General features: G+C 39.6%; 1 protein-coding gene across 3 annotated transcripts in view; it reads left to right on the forward strand.

Annotated features, from left to right (window-relative positions):
* Window positions 1-485: 485 nt before the first annotated feature.
* KDM5A (lysine demethylase 5A) overlaps window positions 486-25,634 on the forward strand; it is a 49,395-nt gene continuing 24,246 nt past the window's right edge. For all 3 annotated transcript variants that reach the window (XM_075116037.1, XM_075116045.1, XM_075116053.1), the window contains exons 1-13: window positions 486-942; window positions 2,871-2,948; window positions 3,980-4,102; window positions 6,327-6,497; window positions 6,991-7,125; window positions 12,397-12,502; window positions 13,052-13,140; window positions 16,175-16,333; window positions 18,743-18,862; window positions 19,986-20,144; window positions 21,746-21,927; window positions 23,696-23,858; window positions 24,670-24,789. In XM_075116037.1, coding sequence (XP_074972138.1) covers window positions 775-942; window positions 2,871-2,948; window positions 3,980-4,102; window positions 6,327-6,497; window positions 6,991-7,125; window positions 12,397-12,502; window positions 13,052-13,140; window positions 16,175-16,333; window positions 18,743-18,862; window positions 19,986-20,144; window positions 21,746-21,927; window positions 23,696-23,858; window positions 24,670-24,789 — 1,773 coding nt within the window. In that variant the 5' untranslated portion in view covers window positions 486-774. The remainder of the gene's footprint in view (window positions 943-2,870; window positions 2,949-3,979; window positions 4,103-6,326; window positions 6,498-6,990; window positions 7,126-12,396; window positions 12,503-13,051; window positions 13,141-16,174; window positions 16,334-18,742; window positions 18,863-19,985; window positions 20,145-21,745; window positions 21,928-23,695; window positions 23,859-24,669; window positions 24,790-25,634) is intronic.

The raw sequence follows: 25,634 nt of genomic DNA on the forward strand, positions 1-25,634 counted from the left end.
CTCTCCCCCTCCCCCTCTCCCCTCTCCCTCCTCCCCCCCGGGTCCCAACGGCCGCCGCGGGGCGGGGCCTACAGGAGGGGGCGGGGCTCCCGCCCCTCCTGACGTCCGGCTCAGACAATGGGCGAAACGGCTCTTCAGCACCGGAAGTGAATATCTCGAGTTTCGTCGCACATTCCTCCGCGGCGGAAGTGGAGGCGGCCCCGCCCTCCTCAACCCCCTCTGGCCCCCACGTCCTCCTCCTCCCCCTACTCTATCCCTCCCGCCGCGCCGCGGGGTGTTCTGAAGGGCTGCGGGCGGGGCGGTTCCGCTGCCGGGTCTGCCGCAGGGGAGTCGCCGGGAGCGGTGGACCCGGGAGGTGGCCAGTGCTTCGGCGCTCGGGAGTCGCCTCGCTGGAGGGGTGGCGGCGGGACTACTTTTTGGGTCGGAAGGCAAAAGTACCTCCTGTTTCCGTGGGAGGGATCACAGCGAGCCGCGTAACTTCCGGCGAGCTAGGAGGCGAGCAAGAGGGGCTCGGTGCGGGGGGAGGCCGCCGCTGGGGACGGGACTGCGAACGCGACGCTTGGCAGGAGCCGCCCCCGCCGCCCCTCCCGCTCGGCCGCCGCCGCCGGAGGATGCGCCTCGGCCGCCGGCCCAGCCCCGTCGGCTGCCTCTGAGCTGTCTGTCTGTCCGTCCGGCCGTCCCGCCCCGCTGCTGCCTCCCCCCCCCCACTCCGCCCTGCCCCGCCGCGGCCCCCGGCGCGCTCCCCGCCGTCGGCGTCGCCCTCCCTCCGCCGCCATGTCGGGGGGCGGCGGCGGGTCGCGCTACGCGGCCGAGTTCGTGCCCCCGCCCGAGTGTCCCGTGTTCGAGCCCAGCTGGGAGGAGTTCAGCGACCCGCTCGGCTTCATCGGCCGCATCCGCGGCCTGGCCGAGAAAACCGGCATCTGCAAGATCCGGCCCCCCAAGGTACCGCCTGGCTGGGGCAGGGCGGGGGCCGGGCTGGGCCGGCGGGGCCTCGCCCTGTGCTTCGGGCTCTCCGGGGGCGCCGGCGGGGCTGAGCGGGGCCGGGGTCTCGGGGGGTGTGCAGGGGGACCGGGGAGCCCCTTCCCCCCACTCCGTTGCTTGCCCGGGTCTCGCGTGTCGCTTGCCCTGGGCCTCGGTGTCCGCGCCGGGGTCACCACGGAACCCGCACGTACAGCCTTTGGCCTCAGAGCCGGGTTTTGTAGAGGCTGCTTTGGAGCAGGTGAGAAGCTGTCGGTGCATGGCGGTGTCCGGGACTTCACGCTCTTGTTACTTTAAAAAACAAACAAACAAAACCCCGACAGCCTACTTGTGAAAATTGCGAAGGCGTTGTAGGCGAAATCAGGCGTTTGCTCCGGGAGCGGGAGGAGGGACGGTAGTTCTTTTTTAATGGGTCATTGTTTATAAGCATAATCTTGAAACTGGTGATGGAAGTGCGGCCAACCTGTTCGTGCAGGGGAATTATGTTTAGGTGTAGCAGTTTGGGAGGTAGAAGCTTAATCTCGCCGATGACTTGATCTTTATTCTATGATGGCTTGCCCTGTGACCTGGTAAACCATTTAGACGAGAACATCAGGCAGTTTGGCAAAAGGTGGTTAGATTGCTTCATAATTAAAACACAAATAAGCTTTAAATACAGTTTAAAATAAGGGATTTGAAAATATTCAGGGAGAGGATAGAAAAAAAAACAAAACCCGAAAAGAAAGCATGTAACTGAGAACAACTTGGATACCGGGGGTTGCTGATTAGATTTCATGATCCTTCCTCTTGTTCTGACCTGACTGGGTCACTGGAAACTCTTTAGTTGTTTTAATGACATGGTGAAAACTTGACCTCCAAGGGGCTGCCCTTTCTAAAATAAGCAGAACGGCTTAGGCTGAGAGGCCACAAGAAACCGATCCAGATCCTGTTCATTGAGAATAACTAGAACTTTCCTGGCCATTGAATGCGTTTGTATTTCTCCATGATTGCTTAGCTGTTTGTGTTGCAGGGTTTTGCAGGATGCATGCGTCAGGTTGATTTGCAACCTGCAATAAGGGCTATATCAGACACTTTATACTAACCTTACTGATTTATTATTCTTTGCCATTATTAGAAGCTGTAAATATTTTACGATTGTGCTTGAGGCCTTTATATGCTGCAGCAGTGCAAATAATAAATATTTAGTGTGGCTTGTCCACCTGGAATGGGGTGTCCTTACTCTGTTGTATTCACTGCCAGGTAGACAATCTACTGTAACTGAAGCTTTCTTAAAAAGTACTAAAAAGCTGAACTATACTTGTTTTGATGTCATCCCACAGGCTTGAGAGACGGGACTAGGAGGCGTTAGTGGTTGAACTGACTGCTGACTCTGTTGATAAAGTCATTATTGAAGGCTGCATTTCTGTGTTAAATAGCTGGACTCCTGACTGGTGGTCTTATCTTTATTGAAATAACTGTAGACAAACATGAAAAAAAGTTAGACGCATAATAAGGTGCTTTATTTAGTGTTTGTCACTGTTGACAGTGAGAATTTTGCAATATGCAGGGTATATGGAACTCTTTAAGAAGTAAATAAATAACCAGTAAGCTACAGGGTATCTCTCATATTTGAAGTTAGTATGAGTTAAAGCATACTGAAATGTTTTGAACCTTATTTTCTTTTATATTTTTAATTCTGTGAGGATCTCTTTCTTCAAACTAAAATATTGTGGGAAGAACATTATTTTGAAAGCACAAGAATGTAATATAATTGGAAAATGATATCACCAGTTGTACCAAGAAACTCATTTACTCTTGGGAGCTTATTTACTCAGACATTGTTAGGGTCTTCTGTTTTGTGCATTTTTGAGAAATTTCTTGAAGCAATAAAATGTCTTTCTGTCTCTGTTTAGGACTGGCAGCCTCCATTTGCGTGTGAAGTACAGAGTTTTCGTTTCACTCCACGAATTCAGCGCCTGAATGAACTGGAGGTGAGCTTTTCCACTGTTGATATAATCTTGTGTTTGCACTGAAAGCAATAGGTCTCCTTGCTTGAGATTTGCATCTTGGCAGGTTTCTGGATGGGGGAGACTTCAGAAACCCATAGACCACATCAGTGTTTATACTTGGCAGTAATGGAGTTCATATAAAATAACTCTCCATGGCTTTGGGAAAAGTCTGGTTTTTATTTTATTACCCAAAATAACCACAAGAGTTTTTCACATTCAACTGGAAATGTCTAAAATGAATGCCAAGTACCATGTTGTGTAGTAAGAGCAGCCGGTGTCTAGCCTTCAGTGCTCCGCAGGCAATGAATTTTTTTCTTAAAATATTTACTGCGGTTCTGAAGCTCCTGGTTATCTTATACTGTCTTGATAATTAAAATGAACTGGTTTTTAATAGGTTTGTTATAGTTGGTTGGTTTTATGATTCAGAAATGTATGAGAGCTTTCCTGAAAGCAGCATGAGTCCCATTCTGTCCTGGTTTTTCTTTTTCTCTACAACATTTCTTAAAGCCTTGCTCTGTTCATACACCAAACCATCATGTATCATTTGCCTTGTAAATGGGTCTCCTTATGGAATGTGGTTTGAGTACTCCAAAAATACTCAAGGGAGGAGGCCCTTGTGCATGGTTAAGGCATATATAAAAACTGTTTAATTCCCCCCTCCCGCCCCAGTCTATATTTTAATAATTGCTCTTGTGTTTCTCCCTGGAGTGCTGATTTTTCATAAGTAAGAGTTTTGGTTTCAGACCAAGAAATTGTTAGGTAGGAGTTTGGTTTATAGGATTTTAAATGCAGAGAGGAAAGGATATACAATTTTCTGTTTGTAAAGATCTTTCTTTTTATCAGTATTTCTATTTCTTAGTCATATAAAATAAACCCCAGAAATATCTCACTTGCCAAGTTGTACTTTGAAAATATAAACACTATAAAAACTTGTCATTTTTTTTCTCAGGACTGTAGGGTATTGTCATGCTTGTTTTGGGACATACATGTTTGTCTTCCTTTATCGATTGCAGGCAATGACGAGAGTGAAGCTGGACTTCTTGGATCAGTTAGCAAAATTTTGGGAACTCCAAGGATCCAATTTAAAAATCCCTGTTGTGGAGAGAAAAATACTGGATCTCTATGCTCTGAGCAAGGTGAGCGAGCAAGCAGTTGTAGGCCTCGGTCAGACAGACGTCGTTTTTTTTATTCAAGCTCAAGAAGCAAAGCAAAAGGGAGGGCTTATTTTACAGCATTAATCTCATTAATACAGAGGTTAAATGATAGAGTGGAAAAAATATAGAGAGAGTGTGTTTAAATTGGGTGTTTATGGCAGACATGGCAAGCACAGTTAAATCAGTTACCTTTTGTTGGATTCTATACAGCGTGCGTTTCTTACCTTCTTTACATCTTGAACGTCCTGATATCGTCTGGCCACTTGCTTTTTAGTTCTTTTTTACTATGGTAGAGCTGTGGGAGTTTGAGGTGGTTTTTGAGAAGGCAGCGGTATACTTGCGTGCAGTTCAGCTCCTGACCTAGCAATTTGGTAATGAATTGTTGTTGTAATTGCTCTCTCCTCTCTCCCAATAGAGGTTTTCAACATGAACAAGCATCTTTGAGAGTTTATAATGTCAACTTCTGGAATAATTATTTTAATTAAAGTTCAAACAGGCTAGGCTTAAGGCTGGCCACAAATTCATACTGGTATAGTTGTGTTTGGTGTGGCTTTTTTCAAAGTTTGCACACAAATAAATTCTCTATTGGAATATGCTTTTGCATTGGTAAAATATATACTGTTATAAACTTACCTGCTAAGGATGGATTGTTAATGTAAACAGGAAGATTTCGTCTTGCAAGGTAAGGAATTAAGATATGGTAGAGGTAAGGAAATACGGTAAGGTAGTTCTAGTGCTTCTAGGTTAGTGCATCAGTTTCCATTCCCCATCAAGGTTTCTTTCTCTTACGTGAGTAAAAATGTAAAGATCTGAATAGATTTTATTCTTACGAAAAGAAGTCATAGTCGTTTGGACTGTCTGGAATTGCTGATAAAATGCAGAGAAAATGTGAAAAAATGTTCACTGTTTTTGTTTTCTTTTTTGTTTTCATGTCTGGTGGCTTGCTGGGTTGTGCAGAATATCATAGTGGTACTAGGAAATATCTGGGTCACTGTTATGAGCTGGAACATTTCGGTTGACTGCAGATATGCATTTCTAAGGTTACTTAGTGGCTTCTCTAGCCATTGTTCACATACAGATAATTTTAGAAATTAATTTTTCACGGACATTTTGAAGATAAGTTGAAATTTAGGAAGAGTTTCTTTTTAAAATGGCTTTTCTGGTATTTTGCTGTAAATGAGGAAAAATAATGATCAATAATTTCGTCATTATATTGAAGTGTAGCTATCTCTGATTATAGCAGGAACCAGAATTAACCGATTTATTTGTCACTGTCACAATTAGACTTTTGAATTTACCTCTGCCTCAAAAGTAAATCATGCGTTTCATTCCAGTAACAAAATGTTTTTGCACTGAGGTTTCTAACAGTCTGTGAAACATAAAGCATGAAATTTGGTCCTCATGTGTGAAAAAACATAACGCAAAACTACACTGTTGTAGAAATTATTTGTTTTACAGTAACGTAAATGAAATTAAAATCCATTTGGATTTTAAGCTACTTAGCAGTGAAACTCTAAAGGGAATGGAGGCAGTGGAAATGTGGCCAGTGTTTCTGAGGAAGCAACTCATGCTGTTATGATCACTGCTTGGAGGCAAATGTCTGTCATTTTTCATTCCACATATGTATTGGTTACATGTAAGCAGTGCTAGTTCTGTGTTTGAATTACTAGACTCAAACCAGTTGAAGTCAGGTGTAAAAACTGTACTGAGTTAATTGGAAGGTAAATTCAGTTTCTCCTCTTTTTACAGTAGTCTCTCTCCCACTCAGGGTTTTGTAAGAGTTTCTGTAACTCTGAAGTTTTGGGCCTCAGCACTCCCTTCTGCCTGGGGTCTGTTTGAATGGGCTTCACTTCTGGCCAGACTTGTGTTTTCCATCAGAGCACAAGTCTGGTGAGAGTTAACTTCTCGGTTTGTTCTGACGGTGGGGTTTGTATTCTTTCCAACACGTCATAAATCTTAACTGTCTAGGACAGTACGCAATTTATATTTTCTAGGAAAATTGTCATGTTAAATGTATTAAGTAATGAGGATAAGTAAGTACTTAGTTATTAAAGTACTAGTCCTTCAGGAAACAAAATGTAAAATCAGGATTCTGTTGGTTTTTAATAGAACCTTTTAACATTTGGTTGGTTTAATTGATTCTTGGCTTATGCAAGGTGGTGAGAGCAGCTTAAAACCCTCAACTTTTTTTATTTATGCGTTTCAGATTGTTGCCAGCAAAGGAGGCTTTGAAGTAGTCACTAAAGAGAAGAAATGGTCTAAAGTGGCAAGTCGGCTTGGCTACCTGCCAGGAAAAGGCACAGGGTCGTTACTCAAGTCTCATTATGAACGGATCTTATACCCCTATGAGCTCTTCCAGTCTGGGGTCAGCCTTATGGTGAGATGCTTGTCTTTCACGATATGAAGAGGGGACCCAAACTGCATGTAGAATGCTACTTGTTACTGCATACAAAACTAGGACTTAGGGTCTAAGCTTTTAGAAGCATTAGCTATGTAAACAAACCTAGAGCCACCCTCATACTTATCTGCAACAGAATAGTGCTAGAAGTTGTTATGTGACCTTGTGTAGCTCTTTTCCGATAGCCATTTCTATACAGGACTGAGGCCAACCCTACTGGGAAGGAAAATAGGGCAAAAAAATGATATGGTTAATTGGAAAGATGTCTTTCTCTCTTGATAAGCTGGCAATTGAGATTCAGCTTCTGTATTTGAAGGGTGCGTGGATTAATTGGCCTCTTGTTTAAATGGCATGTGAAATGCTGTGTGATTTCACTCATCCTGTTCCTTAGCAAACAGCATGATTCACAGACTGTGGAATGATCAGCATTGCCTGATCAGTCAACCTGGTGTTCTGTGCTCTGATCCTCTAGGGCATCCAAAAGCCAAACTTGGACCTTAAGGAAAAAGTGGAGGCTGAGGACCTCAGCTCAGATGCCCAGGCTTCCCCAAAGCAGGCTTCAAGAATGAATGTTGTGCTGAAGAGAACCAGGCGTGTCAAATCCCAGGTACCCCTGTTAACTGGCTCTTATGGACAGAGAACTCTTATTCCTTCCACCAGTGCAGCAGTGTTTCCAGTGTGGCAGCTTCTGCCTGGCTGTGGGAGCCTGCTGAAAAGCACCGCCAGGAAACAGTCTTCATTTAAATAAAATCCAGAGAGGGATGTGGTTCTGAGGGCTGATTTGCTTTTATTAGATGCTCTGTTTATCTAAAAAAATTTAAAAGCTGCTTTTTGTTTATTGATAAGTGTACCTCGGTGGTGAATATACCTGTGAAAACTAAACAGTTAAAAAGCCATTTGTGAAATGATGTTGACGCTTCTGCTTGTGCAATGTTCAAAAAATTTTTTAAAAACTTTTTTAAATATGCTGTTTAGTTATACAAGTACCAATATATGTCAAAGCCTTTATTAACTGTGGAAATGTCACTTGGGACTAATCATGTCAAGCTGGACAGACTGTTTTTGTGAAGAAATGAGACAGATACAAGGGCAGATGCTCAGTGATGTCTGGAACTATATAGGATTTCCACAGTTTTTCTACAGAAAGCAGTTTATTTTTTCCTGGATTAGTGGTGTTATAGGAAGATCTGACATTCTACTAGGTGATATTAAATCCTGGGAGTACCCCACAGTAAATCTGAATTCAAACTGAATCACCACCATTTTAAATGCTATACCAATAGAAATAATCCTGGAGACTTGTCCTGATGGCTCCATTGCTTTTGTTGCACTATTTAAAGCAGGCCTTCACCTTTTGACAAATGTTTCTATTGCAGGCGTCATCTGAGGGCTCTTCACAGCAGGTCTAGTGGCTCCCTGCTGGCCAGTCAGCAGAACATGGGCCAAAGCTGGTTTTATATGCAACAAACTTGCTACTTGCTTGATGCCATTCTAGACTTATTTAAGCACCGCAGAGGTTTTCCAAATGCTCAAGTTTAAGAAACTGCTTTTCTTCAAATCCATCTTTCTTGTCGCTGATGTCATGATTGATTTAGACTAAATTCTTTTTTTCAGTCTGCTTTCTCAGCTTACTGAGGCTGATGTTATTTATCATAGCCATATAACAATGCATCTCACAAGCAGTCCCAGGCTGTGATCTTACCATGTCTCTCAAATCATGTGTTGTTAGTGACCTATCCAGAAAAACTGAGAATGCTGCAGGAACTGCAGCACTCATTCATTATGTGGAATTCTGCTTTGGATTTGATCGAATCTTGTGGGCTAATGCCAGTATGCCCTTTTTCTCATACATGGTATGAAGTGTTATTAAGATCCTGTGGGTTCTCTTTTCCTGCTGATTTCAGTAGAGTAACGGTACTTCTCATTTCTCCGTGTTGGAAAAAAATGATTCTGTGGTTTTCCTGGCACAGTATATCTGCTTCATTTCATTTAAAGGGGCTGCATTTCAGAAATGAGAGAGAGAATTTTACTTGGATCATCTGCAAAAATTTAAATATACATATATTTAAATACCTTTTATTAGCCCTGTAGCCACGTTATCTTTTAAGCATTCCAGTTATTAAAATGGCTGAAATGAGTTCTTTAATACAGGAAAAACTCAACCTACTCGCATAGCCAGGAGAAGTATTTCTTGGCTGTGTTGGAAGCTGTGTATAACTCTCTTAAGTCAACTCTGGAACTGTATCTAGAAACAGATTTGTCTGCAGTAGTGCCAAATGGTAGAAGTGTAAATATCTGGGAAATGCTGAGGAACTGTTCCACATTTCAGTGCACCTCCTTATTGTAGGCTGGACTCTGTTTATTGTTTGAAGTGCATACCTGGAATTGTACCAGAGATTGACTAGTCATTCTTCAGAGAACAGGTAATATGCAAGTAATGTGAAAAACAATAAATGTCATTCTGCCCTAGCTGAAACATCTGAATGATTTGTGTGCAGTGTGCCAAGCAGTCCAGTGCCTGGGTAGTGAGCATGGATAACTACACTGACCTCTGCGTCTGAGTAGATTTTTTTCCAAGTGCTAAAAGTACTTTCCAAAAATGCTTTGCATCTTCTTCTCGTAGATAACTAAGAATGGGTGATGAATAAGCCTAAAGATAGTAATCAGAAATTACTGAAATAAACAAAGATCCTCAGCAGTAGAAGGGGTTGGCAGACTTCTGAAAAGCAAGTTTTTTGAGTTTTTAGAGAAAGTGAAAAAGAAAATAGGGAATGAGAATTCTCCTTTGTGAAAGATGAGCTGGGAATCTTTGGATACTACAGTCAAATGTAAGTTGAATATGTTGTCTCTGAATAGGAAGAAGATAATTTGGTGATGAGAGATTCTGCTAGAAAAGAAACTTAATCCTTCATTCTCTCCGCATTCTCTGAAGAAAGCTCTGACAAATAAAAAACAGAAGGGCAACTGAATTACTAAAGGCTTGTGAAGAAAATGGCAACAAAAAGTAGAATGAATTCAGATTAGGAAGAGAGAATATCCTTAAGGAAAGGTTAAATTTAGGAGAATACTTCGTTCTTAGAAAATAGTATCTCTTCATAGATGATCTGCCAAGGTGTATTTTAACTGGCAAGGGACTTGTCTAATGAGGTTACATCATGATGATTTCTGGTAGAAAAATGTAGTACTGGAACAAAAAGATAATGAAGTGATGTCTTTTCAAAGGACATTAACTTAAGGTCCAGAGAATTTTCTGAAAAACGAAAACCAATTTTAAGTACTATATCTACTTTCATTTTTTTTTTCCAAATTCAGTTGATTGCAGAATAACAGAATTAATAAAATAAGCTTCCTTTTTTTTAAATTTGAAAGCTTTCCTTCCATGGGAGAATCATTGCATGAAACAAAAGAACTCTGGGAGACGCTGACAAATGCCCAACACACGTACATATTTTGATTCTTGGTTGTAACTGTTCTGGTCTTGTGCACTGGGGGGCTGGGGTGGGGATGCAAATGTTTCCAAGCTGATGAGGGTAGGACAACAGAGGAAGATAGTGTGTGAATCCAGTGTAACTGGGTCATGTTGTTAGGATTCACCCATACACAAGAAAAGCCTTTGGGTTGTACTTTCAGTTGAGAAGGTAAAAGGAACAAAATTATGTCTTCATACTTCAGGAGAAAGAGGAGCTGAGAATAGAATCACAGTTTAATCGAGTTCATTTCACTTATATGGAAAAAAAATACAACGCAAAACTGTGGAGTTTTGTGGTGTTAGCAATGAGAAAACGGCAGGAAATGCAAGATTTCCGCTTCCATGTGTTCACAGTTTTGAGTTTGGGGGTTTTATAGAGTCTTAAAGGGCACCAGAGAAAGACTACTCATTGAGGCTTCCGAATGGTTTTGGTATTCACACCTTAAACTATCAATATCCTGGCAGTGTTTGTAGGTTATATAGGAATCTGATTTCTAAAAAAAAAAAAAACCAACAAAAAAACAAAACACCAAAAAACCCCCACATTTCACCTTCAATATGCAAACTGTTCTTTTTGAAAACTGTAGCTTTTTCCACCTGAGCATGAATGGATTGCATCCACTTAGGTTTAGTGGAATCCAAGTAAATGTGGGTGATGCAGTTAAAATACATTTAGGCAACGCATTTTTAAACAAAGCTGTAAAACTGAAGAGAGGTTGCTGCGTGTTAATGGTTTACTTGTAATAAATACCTGAAAAATAATTTTACTATTGTATCATTGAGAAAATTATCTTAGGTCACAGTAGCAGGAGATAGAAGTTGTGGAGATAGTTCATAAGTGTTGCTAAAATGATGGGAAATTGTACCGTGCTGAGAAATGTCACCTGGGTTGATTCTGTCAAGTTCTATTAGCTGAAAGAGTAGATGAGCTGTTAATGAATTTCAAATGGGAACTGAGGGTCTATGAAGTCTTCGGGTGGTAGGCTTTCCTGTACAGCAAAAAAGTCAACGTTTCCATATGACTTGTTAGCCAAAAAGTGAAGAATTCATGAGAAAAAATTGCCTGTTAGCATGTGATTGCAGAGTGGGGTTACAAAGTTGGTAACATATATCTAAAGTGAAAACAATTTAATAGAAACATAGAATTAACAAAGATGGAGAATTAGAATATCAGCAATAATCAGTTTGGAAAGATGCAGATTAGCGCATTGCATATGGGGGGACATATTGCGGTTAGTGGGGACAGGGACTCTAAATATCACTAAAAATTCCATAGAGTAATAATGCCTAGGAAATGATATCTCTTTTAATGTGATCTAGAAGCAAGAGAAACAACTGATTTAGGCTGAATAAATAGAAATTACCTTCTTTCTTTTAGCTTTATTGCAAGTGCATTTGAACTTTGGTTGTTTTTTTTGTTTATTGGTTAAAAACTGAATATGTGTCACCCCAAGGGATCTTATTTCGTGCATGATATATCAGGCCATAACTCTGTGGAAAATAATAGATAAAGCGTTACCAGTAAGCTACTTGAAGATAACCTTGTTGGAATTAGATTTGCTGAGATCTTTTAAGACGGGTGAATTTCAGGAGGAAGATTGCAAATCATGAGAATTTAGTGGCCTTCTAGATCAGCTTAGAAAAGGTTTTCAAAGTGTAAGGAGGCAACATAAAGAAGACTACCAAGGTGATTGGGTTGCAGACAAAACAGAATAGGGAGGTTCTTTTTGTTGTTAGGTTAGTGACAGCGATGTGGGAGAATGAGGTAGGTCAGTAATGGGAAAGAGAGAGAAGCTCAGTCGAATAGAATGCTTCAGGGAACAACGCTGGCAGGGGCATGGGGTTGTCACCTAATGGGTCTTTTAATCTCTGATTTTTGAGGTTGCAGGGGCAGCGTGAGTAGCTGGGATCTCGGAGTTGTACTCATAACGGTTCAACACAAATAAACCCAGAAGCAGCCAAGTTAAGGAAATAGGTTGGAACTCATTAGTGTCATGTGTATGTGTCTGCTCAAGGAAACAGATAAAGTTCTCCTGAAACAGTGCATGTGTTAACATCCAAGCAGTTGACTGAATCATGGTGATTTTGGAAAATGCTGCTGTGGCATTCCACTTATTTTTTGCTAAATGTCTAACCTGCTTCTCTTTCTTACTGTATAGGTGACTCTGTAGTTTATCTGTAATACTGAATGGGAAATAATTTGGGAAGTTGGGACAAAAATGGTGGGGCTTATTCCATTTGCATTTTTTCATTGGCTTTAGGAACAGAACATTGTGTCTTTTCATGCCTCTGTTTCCTTTCTTTTGATGAGCAGATGTTGTGGGAGAGCGGAATATAAACAAATTATGAAGAGACCTGGAGGGCAAACATTGACGGTTTGTGCTGATGTGGTATTGTTTTTATTTTTAGGCGGAGGCAGGAGAAATGAGTAGAAATACTGAACTGAAGAAGCTCCAGATCTTTGGAGCTGGACCCAAGATGATGGGACTGGCACTGGGAGCAAAGGATAAAGAGGGTAATGAAATCTTGGGCTCATTGCTTTGTAAAGTAACGAGGCTGTCAAATCTTTCTGCGTGTCTCTGGAGACAACATTAAGAAATAAGCAAATCATTATAACTGGAAGAAGGAAGTTAAGTATTCTCGGGTTTCTTTCATGAGAGATTTACAGCGTGCTTCATGTAACTTGGCATAGTTTCAGTGCTTTATGTATTATATAGTAACAATAACAATTAAGCAGCTGTTGCATGAACTGAGTGACTGGAAGGGAGAACAGGATTTCACAATACTGAAACTGATCCTACTAGCTAAGTGCACGAATTATGAGTGTAATTCATTCCGTTTCGTGAGGCAATTGGGATCACCTGTGAGGATAAGCAAAATATATTTTCCTAATCCTGTTTATTTTAGATTGGCCAGGTATAATGAGGCATTCTTGCTTTCTTTGGACTGTCAGGTATTTTCCGATATGAAAGGCAGGGTACCAGGCTAGACATCTGTGTTGTTTTTGCAAGTTAAGTCTATCTTGATGTGATTTTAATAACGTTTAATTTTATTTTACCTCAAGATGAGGTGACACGAAGACGCAAGGGAACCAGATCAGAAGCATTTGGAATGCAGATGAGGCAACGCAAAGGAACTCTTTCAGTCAACTTTGTAAGTTTGATTCCTCTACTGTGATTTCTGCAAATAAGAAATTCATTGATTCTACTAAGATTTTTTGTTTGTAAAACACACACCCCACCCCCCCCAAACAGATGAATGGATGGACACTGCAGCAGATGATACTCTTACAGGAAGAATGAACAGTGTTTTGAAAAATAATCTATGCTCTAGATTTCTGTTTTAATCTTTCGAACAGGAAGAATGTTGCAACATCAAGGTACTTGCTGATCATGGGTTTGAGGGCTTGCTTTGCCGCACACTTCTTACATGCCTTCAGTAGCTCGCTTTCTATTTGAGCTCCCCTTTGTAGGACAATTATAATACTTCTCTTCCTTAAAAGATATTTTGAAGCACTCCAGTACTTCAGGATTTTGTTTCTTAGGAATTCTAACTTTCATGTCTTTCCTGTTTTGAGTTTAAACTAGTCATTATCCAAGTCCTTGCAAGAGAAATCCTTAAGAGGAAAAACTGAAATGTTTAGCCCTCCAATGTTTGGCCGTGGAAAAGCAGTATACAGTTGTTCTTAATGTCTTTCATAGCACATGACTCTTTACTTTTAAAGTGTCTTTATTTAATGTCTTTTCATGTCTTAAGAATTAGACTCTTCGCTAATAATTGAACTGTTCTTCTTAGCCTGAGAACACTTAGAAGAGTTTATTTTAAATTTCAACTGCAGAAGGCCAAGGCAAACAAAAGTCTCTAGTAATCATAGTTTTATATATGGAAATGGTTCCTGGGGAAAAAAAAGTGGGAGAAATTGGATATTTAAAAAACAGATCATTGTGCTATTACAGCTAAATTAGAAATTGTGTGATTTAATTTTTTTAAATTGTACTACTACTTCTGAGTGTATCCTGTTCCTAGGCTGCGTAAGTGTTCCGACTGTTCTGTTTAAGTAGGCTTTAATTTAAAAATATTTTGTCTGGTCTGTTTCTTTACAGAAAACTGTTTACTCTTTCCATTTATTTGTATTTATAAGAGAAAATTAAAATACTGTAGCAGCAGAACTGCTATTTTGGAACTCTATTACTGTAACTGTAATCTTGTGAAATTCTGTGACTTAATACAGTTTGGTTCTACCCTTTTTTTATACTTGCGTGAGAGGTCTTCAAGGAAAGCAGTCTTTGAAGTGCACAGGTGATACATTAGCCTTATATAACTTTTGTCTGAAAAATACTGTGCTGCAGTTTTGTTTATAATTCTCCCTCATTCATTTATCTTTCTGTGAAATGCTAACTTGAAATAAAATACACCTTTTTCTTTTTATCGCCTCCCCCTGATAAATATATATCACCATAGTCTTACCGTGTTTTGTTACACAGCTGGGAGATTTATTTGTGGTTACTGTGTAATCGCAGATCTGCGTATTGTGAATATGTATTTCAGTGCAGTTTTTGTATTTGACAAATTATCACTTGTAAAAATAATGTAACGTAATAATGTAACCTAAATTTGAAGAGAAGAAGGTATTATCAGTGATAGGTAATTAGTGAGTATCATAGAATAACTCCTCTTCCAATTGTCATTTTAATTTTTAGTTTTGGGAAGAGAACCTGGAAATGTTTGCTGAGGTACCCTTCCTCCCTTTTATATACTTGCAATAAAAGCAACTAGTTTGGTGTTTTAGACAGACATGCTATTCCATGAGGGTGAGTGCATAGATTTTCTTTTTTTAAAAAGGGAAAATGATATGCCTCTTAATAGAACTGCATTATTTTTTTAAAACTGTTTTTTAAGAAACCTGAGCAGTCTTCTTAAGAAGTATATTGTTGGATAGCTAGGAAGCTACACCTAGCTACTTAACTAGGCTGGTGTAACTAAGATAGGGCTGACATCAAGTATTTAACACAACTGCGTGAACCCAATCAGCTGAAAAGCACACGTTTTTGTGACATCTTGATGAAAATAATAGACCCCGAAAAAACAACCCCATTACTTCTGGTGTTGTTTTGAGCTGCATGAAGGAGGCATAGTGGTGTTGTGTTGCCAGGTGGACTGAATCTTGGAGGTCTTTTCCGACCTTAATGATTCTATGGTTCTGTGATTCTAAATATGCATAGCCTGAGTTGCCCAGTGACTGACAGGAGTAGTAGCAGAATTTGGAGCAAGTGTTATTCATGAAGTTCATGTTGTTATTAAAAATTTATACAAAAGATAATTTTTTAGCTGTGACAAAGTAATTCATTTAGATTATGTTACAGATCTTCGGTAGTATATTAAATGTTTATATTAAATTAAAAAGTCCTTTGGACAATACAGGAGGCAACAGCAAAGAAAATTTGAAACCTGTTGATACGGTTTTCTCTTTCGTCCATGAGAATATCTGCCAGTCAGTGTTGTTCGTGTTGAGAGATTACCTTGGACAGACACCTGTGAAAATTGTTTATTGTATTGGGATTAATACTTCTCTGTTAACATTTGGAGTTTCTATCTTTTATTTTGGAGAAAATGAGAGAGAAGTTGATACCTTTACATTTTCTTTCCCTTCCCCTTGGATTTTTAGATTGAAATCTGTAGGTTTGTGCATTTTGTTAACTCTTCTTTTCCATTGCAAAGATAATCGCTGTGCTGTAGCAAGTGATGGCAAGTATGTTTCTGAAACAGTTTTTGGAAATATTCCTCAGCCACATGCTCTCTGTAGGGATTTAATTTGCGTTGTTTTCCATGAGACAGGCCCAAAGGGAGGGAGAGCGTGAAGTTCTAAAAACTATAACCTACTCTTATCTTAGAATAATGTAAATGAGATGCTACTTTGAGTTATACAGAAAACATTTTTTCCAACTGAACTGGTTGGTTATTCTGCAGCACCCAAAGTCTCTGACTCCCACATATTACTGCTTTGGGAAATTGAAGCGTAACCATTCATTATCAACGCTTCTCAAAAACCAGACTGCATTGATGTTCATATATCGGACTTTAGGATTACATCATTTGTTCCTTAGTTTAAGGAAGGCAGGTTCTGGATGAGGAAACTTTTTGTAACTACTTTTTTTTTTCCTGTTTTTTTCTTTTTTTTTCTCCACAGGTTGACCTCTATGTTTGCTTATTCTGTGGCAGAGGAAATAATGAGGACAAACTGCTGCTGTGTGATGGATGTGATGATAGCTATCACACTTTTTGCTTAATTCCACCTTTACCTGATGTACCCAAAGGTGACTGGAGGTGTCCGAAGTGTGTTGCTGAGGTACAGTTCAAAAATGACTCAAGCTTTGTATGTATACTTCTGTTCCTGGAAAGACCAGAAGAAGAGCAGTTCAGCTCAATGCCATTCCATCTGGGTAGAAGCCATAGTTTTGTTTGGAATATTGTTGAGATGAGCTGTGAATCTCTAGCTGTTCTTTTTGATAAGCCATAAGGAGAGATAAGTGTTCCTTCTAGAGCTTGTGCATAACCATTGTTTATTATACAGCCATGTGACAGGTAAAACTTTGGTCTTTGTATGCTAAGAGCTGAAACTAAGCTGGTAGTGGGAAATTAGGGTGAAAAGTAGGGTTGTGATAGGTGTTTCAGCACAATGAGACGTTTTGTAAACTGTAAAGTAATCGAAGTAGGTGATTGAGGCATAACAGGGAGTTTTGATTATTGGAAAGTCATTATGGCACTGTTCAGAATAGCTTGTAGCAGAAAGTGAATGAACTAATTTAAAAATTTGTAGCTATTTTAGATTTGGTTTAGACTAAAAAAGGAACTGTTGAGGCTCTGAAAATGGAAGCCAGTTGAATTTCATTGTTCAAAAAAGAAGAGCTACCAAGTTCCAAGAGATGGCTGGTTAACAGCCTAAAGGCAGCGAACGCTATTTGATTGTCTTGGTACTTGTCTTAAGAAAACAAATTTTGCAAGCTCAGGAAATCGGTAGTTGTATGAAACAGAGGAAGAAACCTTGCTGTTTCTAAATCTGTAATTCTGTGACTGACTTTAACTTTTTAGACTCTGTTTTTCTCCAAAAGGGGCACACACGTGTATATGCCCATTTCCCCCCAGATTCCCCACACCCTTCCCGCTATGGGCTTCTGCTGTTTTCTTTGTGGTGGTGCATGAATAGTTGTGCAGCCACATAATGAGCTGTATCAGCTTGCTGTTCTCTGACCTTTCATCAAGAGAGATTAGATTGTCAGATGAACTCAGGCAAATGCTGTTGTGAGAGAGCTGGAAATTTATAGTTACAGGCAAGGGAAAAGATGCAACTAACCCTTCGGTCTCCTGTTCATGTAGCGGATTAAGCTGCTTGTTTATTGTTCCCTTATGAGTGAGCAATAAAGGAATATTAACAAACCACAGCAATCCAATGTTGTGGTAATTTAGAGAATATAGTAGTAAATACAGTGACTGGAGTGGTTTAAGGATGTGGAAACTCGTAAGAAATTGCAGTACTACTACTACTACTACTGGGATACATTGTCCCCAAGGGGAGAAAAAAAAACAAGCATGTAGGGATAAAATCAGGAAAGTCAAGGTGCCAAACAAATTGTTGCTAGCAAATGCTACAGAAAGTACTTGAACAAAATCTGCAAATACATGAAAGTAAGAGAAAAAAGGGAAAAGAAACCATAGCTGTATTACGTAAAGGAGAGTAAACAAATAACAGCAGAAAGATGTTTGAAATGCTCAGTAGTGCTTTTTGCCTCGGTTTTTACTTTACATGTCATTTGTGCACAGATGTTTAATGTAATGTTAACAGCAGGGTGCTGGAACAGAAGCTAGGAAGAAAACAGGGTAAGGAAGGACTCTTTATATATATATTCAGGTCAGTGCTTGACAGTGTTTACAGATGTTGTAGACTCTCTGTTGCAGGCTCCATTTAAGAACTACTTTGATAAATGTTGGGCATAGTCTAAGGATAGTTCCTCTTGAAGAAAAAGAAACTACTGATCTCCTGAATTCCTTTCCAGTCCTGTTGCTTTATGACCAAACAGCTGGCTATCAGATAGTTTGATGTCGTGTTTGTGTTCAAATATGGCTTGTATATATAAACGTTGTGTCAGATACAAAGGGGATGAAAAGGACACTGGAAATGGGTGGGAGAGTAGCTGAAATGTGAACTAGTATTTTTTGCACTCCTGGGATGAATGGGGTTAGAACAGTTGAAGACTTTCTGAAGGTTTTCTGTCAGATGGACCATGTCTTTTGTTAGCTATGTTGTATTGTTTTAATTTCCTTCTTCCTCTTTCCTTCTCTGTACTTTTACAGCATCAAATCAGTTAATTTGCTGACTTGATAAGACTGAAACACTTGCAGGGTTTGTTCCTGTGCAGTTATTCTGCAGGTGCTTGACTCCAGTGCATCTAAGAAATCTCTTATGGCTGTCTAAGCTTCTTGTGCACTGTCTTACTCTGTGGCTGGCAGCAATAATGATGAAACTTTGGACAGGAAAGCAGAAGTGTGTAGCATTGGGATTTACTGTGTTAGATTAGCTTCTGTACAGTTTTGTTCTGTTTCCGTTGTGGTCAGACTTCCTCAACTGAGAAAAGCACTCCAAACTGATAGCTTATTGTGTTTGGTAAGGACTCGGATAGACACCATGTTAGTTTGTGAGAAATGTAACTGTGTCAATAATCTGCTGCAGGAAACAATATTCTTATGTTCTGTCTCCTAGGAATGCAACAAACCCCGTGAGGCCTTTGGATTTGAACAGGCAGTCAGGGAATATACCCTTCAGAGCTTTGGTGAAATGGCTGATAACTTCAAGTCTGATTACTTCAACATGCCGGTCCACGTGAGTTTCAACTTTTGTTGTGATTCCTTACAGGGGAAAAAAGAGGTTTCAGCTGATTCTGAATTTTTGCTGAGGCATCTTAGCTTTGTTTAAAGAGGCACCATAAGCTTCAAGCATTTAAACAAATGATTTAGCTTTCTGGCATACGGTCTCATTTCAGCTTCATTTCACCATTTTCCTGTGATGGATAGATAGCTTGATTGCTTGTTAGGGTATACCTTCTTGGCTGTTAAGTCCTTGTTAAGTCCTTGCCCTTTTTGATTAATTGAACCAAGTATGTTGTTTTACTTTGGCAAAAGAGTCTTTTTCTTGGCCTTCCTATGGCTTTTGTCTTGGTTTAGTTTGTTCAGGGCATAAATCTTTATTTTCTTCCCTGTTACAGTCTTTTCTTGTAGACAAGTCAACAGACTGAGTCTGTCAGATAATCAGTTTTTGGGTTTGGTCTTTTTTTTTTTTTCTGCATCTCAGCAGCATTTTTAGAACTGGCATTTCTGCTTTGGCACACTTCCGTGATTCCACTATCCTGTAGACTGCATGCAGCACCTAGCTCCTTCTCACAGGGTTCTTTGGTAATTTATGGGAATTCTTGCTAAAGCTCCTACCTCTTAAGGACTCCAATTTATGATACAAACTGGGGACACAGAGCAAAGCAAGGAACAAAGCTTATTTTACAAATACGCTTCATAAATACATGCATGTAAGTAGGAGTTGTCATGAGCTATATGAAGACTACATTCCTGAACACAATACTTTGTCTGAATTTTTTTACTATTACTCAGAAGTTCTGGTCATTTTCCTCTGAAATAGTTTGGACTTTGCATGCTGTTCATTCTGTTTGCTGTCTGGCTTCTGCTGGCTGTCTCCTTCTCCCCTTCTTTTTAGCCATACTTTGGTAACCCCATGTTCTCTTGTGTTCATTCCATCCCTTATGATGTGGCATCTTATTTCTGTTACACTGCTAAGAAATACAGACTAAACTGTATGACTTTGCAGAGGTAGAGGGGAGGGAGGGAGTGGCCTGAGCGTTTGAAAATTCATGGAGGATTAGTAATGATTTGCTGCCTGAATGGTAACTTTTATGTTGGGTCTTATCTGCACGTTCCCTAACATCTTTTGTTTTCAGATGGTTCCCACTGAGCTCGTAGAAAAAGAATTCTGGCGATTGGTGAGCAGCATAGAAGAAGATGTCATTGTGGAATACGGGGCTGATATCTCATCCAAGGACTTCGGAAGTGGCTTCCCAGTGAAAGATGGCCGAAGAAAGCTGATGCCAGAAGAGGAGGTGAGGAGCAGGATATGCAAACTGACCCCATTATTTGCTCTGCATAAGATACCACATTAAGAATTTAAGTGAGAAATCAGTGTGGATTTTTTTCATGAAGGAATTGCTTATGGCTTTTGTGTGCACTTAACATTCCTTTTGAATAGGGCATTAATCTGATACTTTAGGTTCTTTTACAGAACTGGTTGCTGATGGATAAGCTGCTTCTCATGATTTAAGTCACCTGGTTTGTATCACTTAATCTTAGCAGGCAAAGATGTGCAAGTTGTTTCAGTATGCCTGAGGATAAGGAGACTAAGATTTTTCTTTCTTGTTCTGAACCTTTTTCATTATAGAGTTAGCTACAGAAACATGATTCTAACCTCCTTAGGAGGTTCATAATAGGTAAACCAAATGAATTTAATTTAGATTGGTTCTCTGTGCATACTGTAAGAAAGAGAAGATATAGATACGACATCCTGTTACAGCAAATTTTATAAAGAACACCTAGTAAGTATATTACCTATTTTCCATCAGACCTTACTGTAGCATATCAATTTTCTGTCTGCTTATATGTTTAAATTCAGAGGAAATGAGAGTAGAGGTGTGGTTTTATGATTACACAGCTCCAAATCAATTTATACTGCTCACTGAAAGAGGCAATCCTGCTCACTATTGTCTTCTACCCTTAACTGCACCTTCCTACCTCTCCTTTTGTTGGCCATGCAGTGTTTGTGTAGCTGCTTAGTGAGTCAGAACTGCGTGTTGATCTATTTGTGTGAAAGTAGTAATTTAAAAAAGTATTTTCTAGTCAGATGACTTGAATGATCTGACTCACTGTATTATCTTTATAGTGTCAGAGCAAAGGAAAGAGCTGAGCTGAGGGTGTGACCAGTCCTCTCAGCAACTATGGGATATGCCTAAAATGATTCTGAATCTGCGCTAACAGGTTCTTCTGAGGTGGAAAGTAGGCTAATGTTGAAGCACAGTAGCGAGCTTTTAAGGCAGTCTGTTTGGATTCTCATTTTTATGTAAAAATTCTGTGTATTTGAAAGTAAAGGTGAGATTGCTTAACTGGTGATGCTGTCTTCTTGGAAATGAGTGTTTAGGAATTTCTTCTCTTAAGAAAACTTTCTGAAGTAATATATAAAGAAGATCAAGATAAACTGCAGTGCAGTAAAGGAGGTCTTCAAAAAACTGAAATAATAACATAAGATTCAGTGTGTTGTTTACAATCTTAAGTTACCCTGTTGTATTGAAGACTTCTATCTTTCGTTCGTCTACTAGCATTGCTGGTATTTTGTTCCACCAGAAAAACATGAAACCTATAAACTTGGAGGTGGGGGTGAATCAAAGCCTAAGTATATAAGCTTTCATGCAAACAAGATAAGCTACGTATGTTGAAATACTAGGACTCGCCGTAAATCTTAGATTAATTGCTGACTAAGGTATTTAAGGTATTATTTCCTAGTTTTGATTCTTCATTGTTGCAGAATATTAACCACTGTCTACTATAGAAATGGATAGGCTGATCTCTTCCTTTGTACTTTACTTTCATGGAGTTGGTGTCCTTATGTTCTTCTGATTTGTTAAAAATTCTTTTATTTTTTTTTTTTTTGCAGGACTATGCACTTTCTGGTTGGAACTTGAATAACATGCCAATTCTAGAACAATCAGTCCTTGCCCACATCAATGCAGATATCTCTGGCATGAAGGTACCTTGGCTGTATGTAGGGATGTGCTTCTCCTCGTTTTGCTGGCATATTGAAGATCACTGGAGCTATTCCATCAACTACCTGCATTGGTATGGGCTCTCCTTTGTGCATCTACCTTACACAGCCCAGTTGGCTGTTAGTAAATTTGTAGTTCTACTTGAAAATGCCAATGCATGCTGATGACGTTTTTAACCAAAAGGTGAAATGTGGTGAGTGGTCCATATTCTTAGCTGAGGCTGATTAAAAGCAAATACAGATGTTGTTTTAAGTATTTTAGTGTTTTTTCATTAACTGATTAAATATCCTTATGTTGCCAAAAATCCAGTGTCACTGTAAAATCATGCTTTAGAGGCTCACATCTTTTCTAACAAAGCTTTTGGTGTTGAACTGAGTTACAGTTCACTGCTCTATGATTTAAAGTTGGTATGCCCCTATGCTGAAAATGGAGGCTGCTGCCTAGTGGCTTACGCAGGTGTCCGAGCTGACAGTTCAGCAGGAGATCTATGTATATACAGAAATACTGCTATTCAAGAGAAGAGAAATTGAAAAGTAATTCTGATTTCCAGAACAATTCTAGAAGTGTTCTGATGTTCAGCTTTTGTGTTTGAAAAGAATCATGACAGATTAACTATTTGCACTGCAGTCTTCCCAGTTCATCAGGTTCAGTCACAGTGGCTGGAGCAGGAAGGAAGGAGGGGGAAGCTGTGGGAAGCACCCCTTCAGAACAGAAAGTTTGTTGTACATCTGGTAAGGGTGAATTGATAGCCTTTAGACTGTGATTGTGCGTTTCTGGAGAAGCTTATTTACCTGTAAGATCTGATCCACAGTCTCAGGAGGAGGATTGATTTTGTTTTGAGTTCAGTTACTGTCCTCTGCACGCTATTTACTAGATCAGCATGTGAGGGTTTTGTGTCAGCTGGTGAATTCCAGTAGCTCAGATGTGGTGTAGTAATTTACTGGCGTTTACTAGCTGTAGCCTACCAGCAGGTGTCACTGAAGCCTGTAGGAACCCCCAGAAAATGCTTCACAGTGCCTCATCAAACTTTTGGGGTAGTTGGTGACAAGATTATTAATCAGTTAAATAGTGCTATGTAAATGGTTTTGGATATTTCAGCAGGAGACTGCTTGTTCTTCTTAAAAAAACAAAACTGAAAAATAAAGGTCAGCACTATAGATACTAGATCATTACAGTTTATTTTGGTTCAGGGCTGGAACAATATGTTCTCAAGTAATTTTCTGTTTAGTTTTCGTCTTGTTGATCTTGTTCTTCCCTCATACTTAATCCATGTTATTAGGTGTTTTTTTATAAGAGTCCAGTGGACCATGGGTTTTCAGTAATGGTTACAAATATTAGAAGGATTGCTTATATTCCATTGCACTGTCTGGTGTTTTATTCTTTCCACTTCTGCTTAGCTGGTATGTTATTGCATGGGTTTCAGGAATAGGACTACCCCAAGCCTAATTAAGTGAGTGGAGTAGTACTACTTTTCTCTTGGCATCTCTCTGATGGCCAAGGTTCTGTTTGTTAAACTTACTTTCTTCTTCCTAAAAGAAAATAATTGCCCATTTTATCCCTTTAGAGCATGGTAAATGAAATTATCTTCCCTGTTAGGCTTGTCATGGCAAATCTGCTGTCAGATATGTTGAGAATCGTGTTGTAGTGTAATGGCTGTTTCAGATTAGAACGATACATCCTGAAGATGACTGTTGTTGATTAAAGATGTTTTCGTGTCTATATGCAAAATATTTGGCTTGTGTGGACAGTTGTGCTAGATTTGAGGTACACTTTGCAGTTGGGTGGCACCTTTACTTTCCCCTTTAATTAATGTGTTTATTACTGTGGTTGTGTTTTGTTAGGGGAGAGCCGAAGACATGGTATGGCGTGCCCTCTCATGCAGCGGAGCAGCTAGAGGATGTGATGAAGGAGTTGGCTCCTGAGCTATTTGAATCCCAGCCTGATCTCCTGCATCAGCTGGTCACTATTATGAACCCCAATGTGCTGATGGAACATGGTGTACCAGTGAGTAGCACATGAGCATTTTTTACATAAGTACTCCTGTGCACTTTTTTCAGTCTGTGCCAGATTTGTGTAATGAAGGTTCGGCATAACTCTGAAGAAGTTTTATAGTGGACATATAGATATTGAATTCATTGGTTATGGGGTGTTTTTAAAGCTATTTTCTAGAATCTTTTCTAGACTCATCATGAAATTTAAATCATCTTGTATCAGAAGTGTGTGCCAGGCTTCTTACGTAAAATACCTTATAGAACAAATGTACATTGTGTTACACTTAATTTTTAATTTAAAAAAAATAATCCCACCCTGCCATAGCGGCAAGTTTCTGTGAAATGCTTTTGGTATCTTTTGAAGGTGAAACGCTTGTCTTATGCTCAGTAGAAATCTCAGCATTACAGAATGCTTTTTTGACCGAACATAGAGTGCAGACCTTTAAGCAGCAGTCGCTATCATTTGCTTTTGTCTTAGATTAATTGCTTCCCTGGCAAATACCCCAACAAAGCACATCATAAACTGTTTCCAGAAGCTTTTGTACTTTGTGGTGTGATGGATTAAATGATGATAGAGAAATATCCCTTTGGGACTTCATAAAGAGAATTTTCAACTGTTGGCTTGAATATTTAGCTTTTCTGAGTAAGGCTATAGATTGAGGATTCGCCTTAAGACAGAACCAGTCCTTACTGCTTTTGGGCTAGCTATGTTGCCTGTGGTGTTCTATAGGTAAAGGCAGTGGTGTTCAAATGTCTTGTAGTTACGTGTTTTAAACTCTGTTGCAATTTTCATGTATTTTTTCCTTTATTCTCGCTTTCATTAGGTATACAGGACCAATCAGTGTGCTGGCGAGTTTGTTGTGACCTTTCCTCGTGCCTATCACTCTGGATTTAACCAGGGATATAACTTTGCTGAAGCTGTGAACTTCTGCACTGCTGACTGGGTCTGTTCTTTAGTATATGTTCCTTATGTCACTGCTATGTCACCTTTGCAAGGACAGTGTTAGTAACTTTCATGTCTCAAGGGTAGTCTTCTATGTTACATGGTACGTTTTATGTTTATAGTTCCTGGTACAACAGTTAAATACTGATGTGAGTTTCCATTACACAAAATAATTTTGATGAACACGTAATTTTAAGCAGCTTCAAACTGAAACTCTGGCATGTAGTCTTCCGTTTTAAGTATTGATCTAACCAAAAAGTGACAGTACCTTTAGCTGGTTTTCCTGTGATGCCTCTTTCTGAAGTTGATACAGATTAATGTATTAAACAGCTGTTGTCATTTGAATGTCAGAGGTAGGCATATAAGTCTTTTGTTCTCCTTTTGTGTCAGCTCATTGCACCTTTAAATCATATTAGTGCTTATTCTAACAGCATAGCTTATGTGGCTTCTTCAGTAAGTTGTCAAAAGTGTGTCCTGTCACTGTCCAGGGGTTTACAGCTCAAAGTTATGATCTCATCTGTAGTTTCTTTAACTTCTTTTTGTTACCTTCAGATAAGGATTTTAGTCCTTAGAGGATTTTATTACTTCATCAGAGAAATTGTCTGCAGGATTGACTGTGTGTCAGTGTTATTCTTTTCTCCTGTGGTCATGATGTAATGTGTGTACAGCCTCCGTGAAAAACTGCTGAACTCACACCAGCCGTGTGAAATTTCCTTTGCTTACGCAAAACGTAACCAAAAATTTATGTAGCAAATTAATCTAGCATTTTATATTTTTTGCTTTAAAAGGCACAAAATAAGTGTTATCAATTTTGGTTAGCTCTAGGCATCTTGTGTTAACTGTCTG

The sequence above is a fragment of the Phalacrocorax aristotelis genome, chromosome 1 (assembly GCF_949628215.1).
Source record: "Phalacrocorax aristotelis chromosome 1, bGulAri2.1, whole genome shotgun sequence".
NCBI lineage: Eukaryota > Metazoa > Chordata > Aves > Suliformes > Phalacrocoracidae > Phalacrocorax > Phalacrocorax aristotelis.